The sequence below is a fragment of the Lissotriton vulgaris genome, chromosome 1_1 (assembly GCF_964263255.1).
Source record: "Lissotriton vulgaris chromosome 1_1, aLisVul1.2, whole genome shotgun sequence".
Classification (NCBI taxonomy): domain Eukaryota; kingdom Metazoa; phylum Chordata; class Amphibia; order Caudata; family Salamandridae; genus Lissotriton; species Lissotriton vulgaris.
Genome location: NC_141685.1, coordinates 1,169,915,703 through 1,169,927,996, shown reverse-complemented (window position 1 = coordinate 1,169,927,996; position 12,294 = coordinate 1,169,915,703). Strand labels below are relative to the sequence as shown.

At 44.9% G+C, this 12,294-nt stretch overlaps 1 protein-coding gene across 3 annotated transcripts in view; it reads left to right on the top strand.

Annotated features, from left to right (window-relative positions):
• The window catches only part of STX18 (syntaxin 18), a 705,236-nt gene that overhangs the window by 411,435 nt on the left and 281,507 nt on the right, over positions 1-12,294 (top strand). For all 3 annotated transcript variants that reach the window (XM_086964282.1, XM_086964291.1, XM_086964300.1), the window contains one exon: positions 9,263-9,351. In XM_086964282.1, the coding sequence (XP_086820408.1) occupies positions 9,263-9,351 (89 nt within the window). The remainder of the gene's footprint in view (positions 1-9,262; positions 9,352-12,294) is intronic.

The window sequence follows — 12,294 nt, the reverse complement described above, 5'->3', positions numbered from 1 at the left end:
ATCTTGATTATCGTGCTCTTGAGCTCCTTTCTTTATTTATTCGTGTCTCACTGGCTTTATTATATTGATTCCTTCTCATGTATTTTCTTCTAAATCTGTTTTTCTATAAGACGTATAAATTGTGGAAGTATGTAATGGAATCCCTTTTTAATTTTTTTTTTTTATTATGTGATTATTTAGAAGTATACCTGCTGTTAAAACATATTGTCTGGTGCGGGGGGGGGGGGGTAAAATGTGCTGTAAAAATTGTCAATAAAAACATTTAAAAAAAAATGGAACTGATCTGCCATGAACTGAAATAAACCTCGCAGATGCAGACAATTTTGGAGTACAAGAAGATTTTTTTTTTTAAAAACAGCTATCACTATTGATGCACTTGATTCTATTGTTTGATTACTTTTGTTGAATTGTATATATTCTGATATCCACTATTGATTAAGTATTGATACTGAGACCGTACGCTCAATTGAGTGACATTCTAGTAGTGCACCAGGTTTCTAGACATTCACTTGTCTAGTTTACTTTCCTCATTTTGAATTAGGGGCCGGCGGTTCCCCTCGCCTGATGCACACACTACATTAAACTAACATTGACTAATCTGACTGATTCACAATACACATTTTTAAACTAGTTTACTGAGTGCATGCCAACCGCGTTTATTCACCTTTTAAAAAGTTGGCATTTTCTTGTCCCAGCCATTAGGCACCCACAGTCTGTAATTTGGGTGATATGGATTGGATTTTTGCCATTTTAGCGTCAAATAATTTATCAAGTTTTACTCTCTTTCCCCAAATTGGTGTGGAATTTTCTTGTTTTATGTGTTCAATTATTGTTTGTGTGCTGCATAAATACTTAACACATTGCCTCTATGTTAAGCCTGACTGCTTTGTGCTAAGCTACTAGAGGGGTTGAGCACAGGTTAATTTGGAAATTCCTTGTGTTTCACCCTGACAAAAATTGTTGTTGCTTGAATAACGGCTCGCCCCTTCAACCAGGAACCTAATTTCCTACAACTTAGTTTTGAAAGTAAGTTTTAAGCTTTTGATTTAAGGTTCTCTCCGGTAACCAAGATCTGGGATGACATTCCAACATGATCCTTTTTTTGTCTCAGGAAAAGTCAAATGATCTTTTGTGGTACCTTCTTTAAGCAGTGAACTGCTATCTCATTGCAAGAGATTAGTGGGGATGAAGGCATGCTATGACAAGCCATAATGCCTCATCCAATGATGCCCAAATGTAAGCAGGCCATTTGAACTCAGGGTTTCTCTGTGTGCTTTAAGCAGCATCTTTCCACTATAAAACAACACTCATGCTTGCACCAAATTCAAGGATGATTTCTGTCACTGAATGCAAGTCATGCTTTTGATCCACATATCTGGTTATGTGCAAGTTATTTCCCATGAGCCTTGAACCTTTCCAGTGCGCCAAGGCTGCATATCCAAGACTTTGCTTCCACAGTTAAGTTCCGTCTGCTTCAAATATCGTTCTCATCTTCTAAATTCTTGTCCAACAAGAATGTACATATGCTGTGTAAATTAAGTTTGAAATGTGACTGTCATGTGGTTCCTACATATACATAGGACCTGTGCATTTAGCAACATAAGCTAAGGGATTGGTGTCCAGACTGATTCCAGAGACCCCAAAGGATGTGTTAGCCTTTAGACCAGCTAGCTCACAGTGCTACCATAAGCCCCCTAACCTTATTAAGGAGTGAATAGTACTATCAAACCTGAAAACTTTGATCCTTCAGGGATCGTGGAAACAGTACAGTACTTTTCGCTCAGTCAATCGTACTCAATTAGTCTCGGAGAGATGCACAGAATAAACAATGGGGACATTTTCAATAAGGATTTATTAAATCAGCGTCATTCTAGTATAAAACATATGTGCTGTGACAACCATTAGACAGAAACAGACATATAAGATTACAAGCACCAACAGAGTAAATAAAAGATAGGATTCTACCATGGTGCTAAAACAGTGAATATATGCAGGCATAATTAGATACATGACAGTAGTTAAGCGTACTCCTAAGTTGCAAACCCTACCTAAGTGTACCTATCATGTATGTGGGTGTAAAGCCAAGAATCCCTCAGGAAAGAGCCAACCCCATTACCTGTTGGGAGAGAACGAAGGACACTGTCTTGATCTTGAGTTGGACACCCCTAAAGGGATGTCAGACCGCTGCATGATGGAGCTTCTGCGGGCCAGGACCTCCGCGTCTAGTCCGCGCTGAGCTTCTCCTCTCCCTATCTAGCGTTGATATGAGTGTTTTATACCCTAAAGATAGCCTTTGGGTTCCTTACACAATCGATCAGTTGCCAGTACGATTATGCAGATGAGCCTAGAACAATACCTTTGAATATGCAAAGCAGTTCTTTCACCCTAGGATGAAGATGACCATGGCCTTTTACACAGTGTGTTCATGCTGTTATGTAAGTCATGTGCAGGGACTTTTCTAAGAATCCTCATGCATAATAAATGAGGCTAGTTTCCAAGAAACTGATTGATTTAGATCAGTGCTAGAACCGTTATGCAGGGCAAGGTAGGACACATGTAGGTAAAAGGTTGTGTAGCTACCTAGTCCTAGATTGGGGTAGAAAGGGGTATATAACACCCACTCCTCATCTGTCAGTTGATGAGGTCAACCAATTCTAAAATATGCTTTATAAAAGCTGTGAGAAGTTGGCCTGATATATGGTGTCTCCAATTCTGGGGCACCTTGTATCAGTCCAAACGATCCCTTATGGTGATGGTTGTAAGTCAACCTTATAGACTAGCTATCCTAAGGGTAGCATGGACTAAGCAGCCTTAAAGGCTTAACTCAAGAGGTTGTGTTAAGCAAGCTGTTTTACCAATCACAATCCTGTAATATCAAATGAAAGGACACCACACAAGTTATATATTATAAAAATATATGTATTTATTACTAGAATAATCCTCTGTACTCTTTGAGTGCAGAGGCGCAAGTGTTTAAAAAAAAAAAAGCACAGTTAAACATATAAAAGTTGCACAATTATGGATGAGGCCCAGGGGCCACGCAAACCATATATTAAGAAAGTGGTATAATAGATACCAATCGAACAATGGTTAGGCCTAGGGCCTAGGAAATCGCTGGGAGCAGTTGGGACTAGCAATGCTGAAGTTGGGAAAAGCCTGCGGGATTCGTGTGCAGCGCTTAAAGCACACACATGCACCAATGCAAAGTCAATGGTGCGTAAAAGTTATAAAGTTACTGTTAAAGGAGACTTCTGCTTAACCTAGAAGGATGAAACTTTAGACACATATACTGTGTGTACCAGTGTGGGAACACCGGCGTTGCTGAGTTACCTCACCCACAGGAAGCGGGTGCACAGGTGCGAAGTAGTGTCGGGTTTCGTCACGCAGGTTGATGGTGCTTGGAGCTGAAGATGCTGCAGGCGTCGAGAAGAGAAGTGTCCGGTGTGATCCAAGGGTGGATCGAAGATATAGATGATCTTCAAGCAGAGGGGACAGAGTCTAGGTCACTCAGCAGTGACCAGGGTGGAACCAGGAAGGAACCAGGCAATGTCGGGCGCAATCAGGTCGTTGACGGGGAACTTGTCTCCGCTGCCACGTGGACTCTGGGGCACCGAGGGCGTCCAGGAGTGGATCACGAGCTGTCCCACGCAGGCTCTCGCTGTCGGCGGTGTCCGCTTCCGGATTGGAGCAAACAACTCTTGGAGGGTCAGAGCGGGTGCTCCTTTTCAGGGGAGCGAGGGCAAGTCTGGAGCAACCAGACTCACAAGTTAGATTTCAAAGTTAGTCGGCACATGGGCCACAAGCCAACGGGCAAGTGACCGGGCCAACGCGCTTGGCGCAAAAGATGCAGAAGGGCCCCATGCAGCACTCGGTGAGTGTAGAGGGATGAGCTTCGGTGCAAGAGAGGCTCAGGGCTGGGGCTTCTCAAACCCCAATGCACAGCTTCGAGGGTCACTCGTGGGCTGCACAGTCAGCGTCTCGTGGTCTTTCCAAGATGGCGGGCCCCACCCTTCCGGTCGCGTCCACGGGTCTCAGCTTTGCAGGGACTGTGGATCGGGCTGTTAGAAGGCAGGCACGCTTGGTCTTGTCAAACTCTGTCGCTCGAGTTCCGGCGGGAACTTCAACAAAGCAAACGTCGAGGTGCTGGATGGTGCCTGTTTGCACAGGGTGGTCACTCCTTGACCACAAGGGAAATTCTTCAGTCTTCTACGTCGAGTAGGATGTCGAAGGGTCCAGAGTTTCGTTTCATAAGTTTCAGTCAGGATAATCTGAGTGCGTTGGCACTGCTCCCATTCTTATACCAATCTTGGGGGCTGGATTACCTGCTAGGTCCCTCCTATGGGTGGGACCCAGGAAGGGGGTGGTTACACCCCTTTCCCTTTGTCCAGGGTCGCGCTGGGACTGGGGCTGGTGTGCCCCAGAACCGGTTTGACTGGATTATGCAAGGGGAAGCCTTGTGTGCCCCAGGCACTGTCTGGTTTCATTCAACCCACCCTGCCCCAATACACTATCTCCTGTCTGGGGAGGTGTAGCACCTCCCTGCGACAGGAAACCCTTTGTCCAGGCTTCCTCTGCCAAGTTTCGGTCAGCAGCAGGAGGTCAGACTAGTGTCGGTGGCAGCAGCATCCATTTTGTGATGCTGTGGCTCTTTTAGAAATCAACCGCGTTTTAGCAAAGTAACATGTCTTCTCCCTCTAGAAGGGTGGGATGCTATCCCCGTCGACAGGACTGTCGAGGGGATAGTATTCCAAATTGTATGACACCTTACACGACATGTTTTGATAAAGCCAAACCAAAGTTAGCACATAACCGCGATGGATTATAATGCACTTAAGAGTATATGGTATGGCATTATCCCGGAACAGCTTAGGGAGTTGTTCCCGACAGCTGCAGACAGGCTCAGCTCATGCTAGAGCACCATCTCACATAAAACCAAGCACTCTGCCTCCAGGATTGTTAAGGCCTGCCATAGGAGTGACTTATATGTATATATGTGTCCAGTTTTAAGTGTAGGTATAGATATACTATATCTAAGCAAGGGGTGATTACACCACCTTGCCCCAGCTGAGTGATCAGCCAGTTGTGTCAATTTAAGAACCAGCCAGGGGTGGCAAAAGCTAGGCTGCAGCCCCTGGTAGGCCTTGGATGCACCTATGCCCTTGGCACCTATAGTGCACTATATAGGGGCTGACAAGGTCCAGTACCAATTTGGTTATGCACCTAAGGTGCATGGAGTCCATTTTAAGGAGTGAGCAGAGAGCCTGGGGCCCTGATTAGCAGGGAACCAGGCCAACTAAGTCGAAAACCAGCTAAACACAAGGCAAAAAATCTGGGGTAACCATAGTCAGGTGGCCACCTTCCTACAAAAGCAGAAAAAGTGCTATAGAATTGGTTATAAAAACATATAAAAACATGGTATATGTTAAAAACAATACTATAAAAAGCTCTATTAGTCTAGATTCAATATATGATTAGACCGACTGAGCATGCTGAAAGCCATGGTGCCAGGTTCTGTTACCCAAAAAAAATATATATATATTTTCATCACATTACTGTGATGGAACGTTTTGGAATATGCGTGGATCCACAAAATTCCACCCACCCCACATTCCCCAAAGTCTTGGTACCTCACTTGTGTCGGTAGGCTTAGTGCCCGCGGCAGGGAAGGGCCCAAAAGGTATTGTGGAGGCCTCAAAATTACCTATGTTACCTATGTTTAATATAGCGCACAAATCACTTGGGGCATCTCAGCGCTGTTACGGAAACGAGTATCAGTGGAGGGGTAAATGATTCAGACTAGATGAGATTTGAGTAGTTTTCTGAATTTACAGTAGTTCGAACAAGAGTGAACATGAAGTGGAAGCTTATTCCAGTAATGGGGAGTGAGGTGAGGAAAAGCCTTTCCTCTGCTGTGAGTCAGGCAAATGCGAGGAACGCACAGTAAGGCTTTATAGCGAGATATTAGGCTACGGCCCGGTGTGTATGCTCTAATTTTTTGTTGCAGATATAATGGACATTTCTCTTTTAGGGCATTATAGGTAAGGCAGCAGAGCTTACCGATCACAAAACAACCTGGTTTTGCAAGGGGAGTCATCTGCGTTTGTGTATCTCCGCATATTCGAGAACTTTTCATCAGAGAAATGTCAGGAATATATATATATGTTGTTTAGAAAGTTTGAGGTTTGCAAGGGATTCTGTCACCCCCTCCTCGATTGCCCAGGGTGCTTAGTTTAAAAAAATGTGTAGGTTTGCTGGGTTTCCTAGGTGCCGGCAGAGCTAGGGTTCAAAATCCACAGCTAGGCACTTAGAAAAAAAGAGGTCAGTTTTCATTGTAAAAATGTGGTGTGTCCACGTTCCGTTCTGGCACGTTTCCTGACGCGGGCACTAGACCTACCCACACTAGTAAGGTACCATTTTTATCTGAAGACTTTGGGGAATGCGGGGTGAGTGGAATTTTGAGGGTCTGTGCAGATTCCAGAGCCTTCTTTCACAGAAATGTGAGGAAATGTGTTTTTTGCCAAAGTTTGAGGTTTGCAAGGGATTCTGGGTAACAGAACCTGGTGAGAGCCACACAAGTCACCCATCCTGGATTCCCTGGGTGTCTAGTTTTCAAAAATGTAAATGGGAGCTGGGAGCATTGGTATGCCCATTATGGGCTGCCCCCATCCCTACGTATAAAAAAGCCAGTGTAATCCCTGGTGTCTAGTGGGCTGTGTGCTACCCGGAGGGCATATCAGGGGCCATGGCCACATCTGACTGCTGGAGGGGCAGAAAGGCTGTGGCAATTATTTTGGGGTGGGGGGGTACTGGCATGACTGGTGCCTAGTGGGTTGCTGTCCTCCCCCATCCCCCCCCCCAGGGGGGGGGGGGGGGGGAGAACAGAAAAGCTGTAGTAGTTAATTGTGGTCAACCCCCACCCCCTACGTATTGAAAAAACAATAATCCCTGGTGCCTAGTGGGCTTTCTGCCCCCCCCCCCCCATCTGCTTCCTGGGGAGGGGGGCAGAAAGGAATCCCTGGCGTCTAGGGTGCTTTCTGTCCCCGCTGGGGAGGCATATTTGGAGCTGGGAGAAAGTCTGATCATGCCAGTTTTTGTGGGGTAAGCAAAGGCCCTTGCCTAAGGGGCCGATCCCCCTCTCCTGGTGCCTAGTGGGTAGATCCCTGCTTGGGGATCACCCTCCTGGTGCTATCCCCAAGCAGGGATCCACTAGGGAAGGGCATCGATGGAAAGGGGAAGATTATCCCCTTTCCATTGATACCTCTCCCATGTAATTCGGTGCTCGGGGGGGCTGAGATAGCCCCACGAGCACAGAAACAATGAAACTAAAACTAAGTTTCCTTTTTAATGTAATGAAATCAACTCGCCATGCGCGCGATCGTCATTACACTGAAACAAAAAAAAAAAGCCTCAGGCGGTTGGTGAAGCTCTTCCCCACCTCCTAAGGCAAAAAAAGGAAATCCCTCTGTTGTCTGCAGCAGGGGGATTTTTTGCACCTCTGCACATCATGGAATGTTTCCGTCATGAGCCCTGGAGCACTGGTGCTCATGGCGGAACCATTCCGTCATGAACACTGAAAGGGTTCAGCCTGCAACTCCCATGGATAACTTTAGCTGTGATACTTTACCATGTCACAGATTGGGAAGCACTGAGGCATGCCAGCAACCCGAGGCCAGGGCTAGGGGTTTCACCAGTCCTGGATAATTTTGGATGGCTTTTGAGGGCACCTTTGTACGCTTGCACCAGACATCAAACATTCTCACTAGTAGAGTGGTCTTAGGCTGCTGCTGGACAGCATTCTCTTTTTATACAAAGAGTGAGTAAAATGTTATAATTCATTCTTGTTATAACTAGGGGAGCGTAGCCCTGAAGCCCTAATGGGAAAACCACCACTGACTGTCTGTCTCACCATAATTAGATTGGCTGGCATGTGTACTTAAACGTCTGACATCTGATGTACAACCTTGTGTTGCAGTACATAATAAGGTATTGGTTTCTCAATCTTTCTATCTCTTCTTGTTCCTCACACCTGAACAGGATAGTTTCTGTTAATAATTTATATACAAAACCTAGTCAACCAACAATTATACCAAATAAAAGTGGGGGGATATACAAGAAACAAAGAACATAGGTGAAATTTAGGAAAGAGGAGACAACATAAGAAAGTTACATTATTAACATAATATAAACAAGCATTGTAAGATTCAATTTACTAAAACAGGCAAGTAACATTAAGTAAATAGACCACTACATCTAGTCAATAAGTTTAGAATTCAAGCATGGATCAAATTGTATTGCAGTGAAAGAAGAGTGTAACACCAAGGTAAGGTTGGTGGACTAATACATCCTTTGAAGGGACCGTCGTTTGACCTCATGTTCACTGGTTCAATTCCTGGCAGATCCATTTAGCCTTTCATCCTTCCTCAGGTCGATAAAATGAGTACTGTTGAGTTGGGTAACAATAAACATCCGTTATTCACCGCCAAGATGCCCCTTTGGGGGTGGACGTGCTCCTTACAAATACACATGTTATGTTAAAGACCAGGAAGTACCAGATTTGGAGCAATGAGATTGGTAGGATAAAGTCCTTTTCATACATGGGTGTTCAGTTTGATGATTAGGGCATTGTACTTTGCCCATATTTGTAATTTGTATGCTGCTCTTCGAGATAAGTTAATCTTAACTTTGTTAAGAAATATGAATACTACACATGCCAGGACAGCACTGCCCCTTTTTACAAATGTTCTTCTGAGCATAGCTGTTATTTTATTGCCCATGTTTTATCTGCCTTTCTGGGGAAAAGGTATTTAATTGATTTTTAACTGTCTTATTTGTATGTGCTTCTATGGTCTATGATTAGATCGAAATACATTTATTTTGATGAGGATGATGAAATGCAGCTCAAATGTCTTTTTGCATCTCATATTCATCAACATTATACTTCTGTTTAATTGTGAGATATACAATGTCACCTGGATTTGCTATGGTACAGCATTTGCTTTTGCACCATCTCTTAGTGCTGTTGATGTCTTACATTGTGCTATGTACGTTTACCTCTATGGAGCTGCTCCCTGGGCAGGGATGTCTGGTCTTTCAATTTGTGTCACCGAACTGATGTGTTAATCTCGGTTTTCGTTGTGCTATTCACATTGTTAAGTTGTTTCCTAGTGACTGAGCACATACAATCCAACAGAATTGGATTTGAACAATTTTTTTTCTGTCATAAAATTAACAAAAATACTTCATTTTTATCTTTCATTCGCAGAGAATAACGTGCCCGAAACGCTGAACAATTTTGGTCTGTGGGAGGATGGTAAAGGTGAAGATGAGCTGTCGCCTGAAGAAATTCAAATGGTAATCTTTAGAATTGAACTTTTTACTTCTGCGAGTCTAATGAAATGTATTTATTTTTGTTTATTTTGCTTGTATTTAAGTTGATCCTGTGCAGTCGGCATCGCCAGATCACCCATGTGCACAGGTCGGATTGTGGTATCAAGGGTCAAGGCCTTGTCCATCTGATGCCAAGGCTGGATGTTCCTGGTCATAGTGATCAAGTCCAGGAGGCATGTGCAAGTCATATTAAGCAGTTTACATGGTAGGTCGATCAAAGGAGTTCGAATAGGTGTCTCTTAGGTTTTCCTCTACTCTGCATCAGTGATCAGCCCAGCCAGATTTTATTTGGCAGTTATTTCAGAGATCAGGGGCTGCCACATACAAACTTCGGTCACCCTCATGATGCATCTGTTTCTGGGAGTGACCAGAACAGTCCCTTCTGGGCTCAAGTTGCATATTAGGGTATGTTAGACCTGGCATCATTGGCGTGGGTCTCCCTTCCATTTTTTGCTGTTGCCTCTTAGGTTTTTGCTGGTGTTTGATGCTTTTGGGCACTGTGTCACTGCTATTCAGTGCCACAGTGCAAGTGCTCCCTAATGTAAATAGATGTATGGATTAGTGACTCCATGATTGGCTTGTTTGGTTTTTCTTGTCAGACCCTAGTACGGTGCACTGCTTGTTCCCAGGGCTTGTACATCCAATGCTGCTGGTGGGCTTGCAGCACTGATTGTGCCACTCACCACTCAGATCATCTAAGGAAGGCAGTCTAGCACACCATCTCTGGGTTAGTCTCGATACGAACTCATGGTGCGCAGGGAACGACTATTGGAAAAAAGGCCTAACAACCTTATGCTTAAATGAACTTTGGAGCATGCATGTAAGCCAAATGGAATTTAAACGGCTAGCGAAACTAAGCACAAAAAAGTTGTCAACTGTGGAAGATAAGGCACGGCTGGCAAAAAGAAGTCATGGGTGGTTGACTCTGCATTCCTACGCCCTGTTGATTCCACAACAGTATCTAACCATATCTTTTACTGCACGAACTAAATCAAAATTCCTAAAATTGAGACTGGGAGTTTTCAACCTGTTGGCCCATTTCCCAAAATGGAAAAGAGATCATGGACGAGAACTTTGTCGACTTTGTGGGAATCACAAAGAAGACATCACGCACATTTTATGTCTCTGTCCAAAACTGCTGAATGAAAGACGGTATCTCTTGAAGCACCTTTGGAACATAAACAAGATTAGACCATGCAAAGCAGCAGTTCTGGCCTGCTTTGACCCCAGGAACATCAAATTAAACTGTGCCTTGGTAAGGTTCATGGACCTCGCAGGAAAAAAACTCTGCGAGGGGCCAAATGCCAGTGATTCATCGATGGCTTAAAGTTCCTGGCAGGCTCCATCGGCTGTCCCTATCCACCTTGGATCCCAATCAGTCGCCATTTTTTTATATGTATTTTAAATGTATCTTTTACATATTTTAAAGATTCTGTATTTGCAATGATTTTTCTTTTAATCACGCAATAAAGCTCTTATATATATATACACAGAAGCAGCTTGTAAAGTGTGTCTCAGGCCTGCCAGTGCAGGGCCTGTGTGCAGTCTGGTACTGCCATGTTGACTTGGCAAGTGCACCCACTTGCCAGTCCCTAAACCTTCCCTTTTCTAAATATTAGTCACCCCTAAGGTAGGCCCAAGGGCAGGGTGCATTGTAGGTAAAAGGTAGGACATGCCCTGATGTGTGTGGCATGTCCTGGTAGTGAATTACAGCCATTTTCGTTTTTCACTATTGCAAGGCTACCTGTTCCCCATAGGCCAGAATGGGCAGTTTGATTATAACATCTTATACTCCTAACTGACTCAGGGAACATGGTAGAAAAACAAATTTAGTATGCCTGAACTCAGAGTGATAAAATACATCTTTTAGTGAAGTTGGTTTTAACATTCCTAGTTTGAAAATACCACTTTTAGAAAGTAGGTATTTGCTTGCCTAACTGTCCAAGCCTGCCTCTGCTAAGTTGTGTATTCCTTGTCTGGTTTTTGAGTGACAAGGGCTGGGGGGCTCCAGGAGACCGGGTGAGTCAGCACAGTGCTGAATAGGCCTATCTGCTTTTAGAGTGGTGTGAGAAGTTGCACCTGGCCCTGAATAGGGCTGTGCCTGCCTTCCACAATGCTGGCTCCATCTCCTGTGGTGTGTTTGATGACCCTGCCCACACTGTTGAAGGAATGGAGTCCTGTAAACAAAGTGCTCCAGGACTGAACAGAACTGGTTTGGACTAGGTACAGACACTCTCTGCCTTCAGAGACAAAGGGTTTTGGTGTATAAAAAGGGGGACCCAGACCCCAGAACTTGAGATCACTTATGGGAATCAAGATGAACCTTTGCTGAGAAGAACCAGGAAACTGAAGGAGGAGACTACCCCTGTGCTGTGTTTGGTGGTTGGCCTGCAGTGGTTGCTACATTGCCAAAGAAAGGAGAAGACGACTGAGTGTGCTTTTCATCAACTTGAAGAAGAATCTCCAAGGGCTTGAACTTGAGCTTGCCTCCTGCCTGTAGTCTCAGGGATACAAGACTTCACCAACCAGCTCTCCCCTGAATTCCCTTGCTGGGAATTGAAGTGCCTGCTGTTTTGCTGGGCCTTCTGAGAGACTGCGTGTCGCTGGGAGCTGGAAGCGCGACTCAACGGCGAGAAATGTGTCGCCGCATTAGCAGTTACTGTTGCATTGCCAAGGAAGCGTGCTGCCGCTCTCACCATCGCATCACCGAAGCGCGTCGCATCACCGGAAAAGCGTGCCGCTGCCGCAGAGGTCGCCGTCGCACCACCGGAGAAGCGTTTCACAGGGCCTGTCGCGGCTCAGAAGATGATCGAGAAGCCGTCGGGCGTGCACGCATCCCATGAACATTGTCGCTTCGTAACCAAGATGCCATTTAGTCGCATCGCACCAGAGAAGAGTATTGCATCG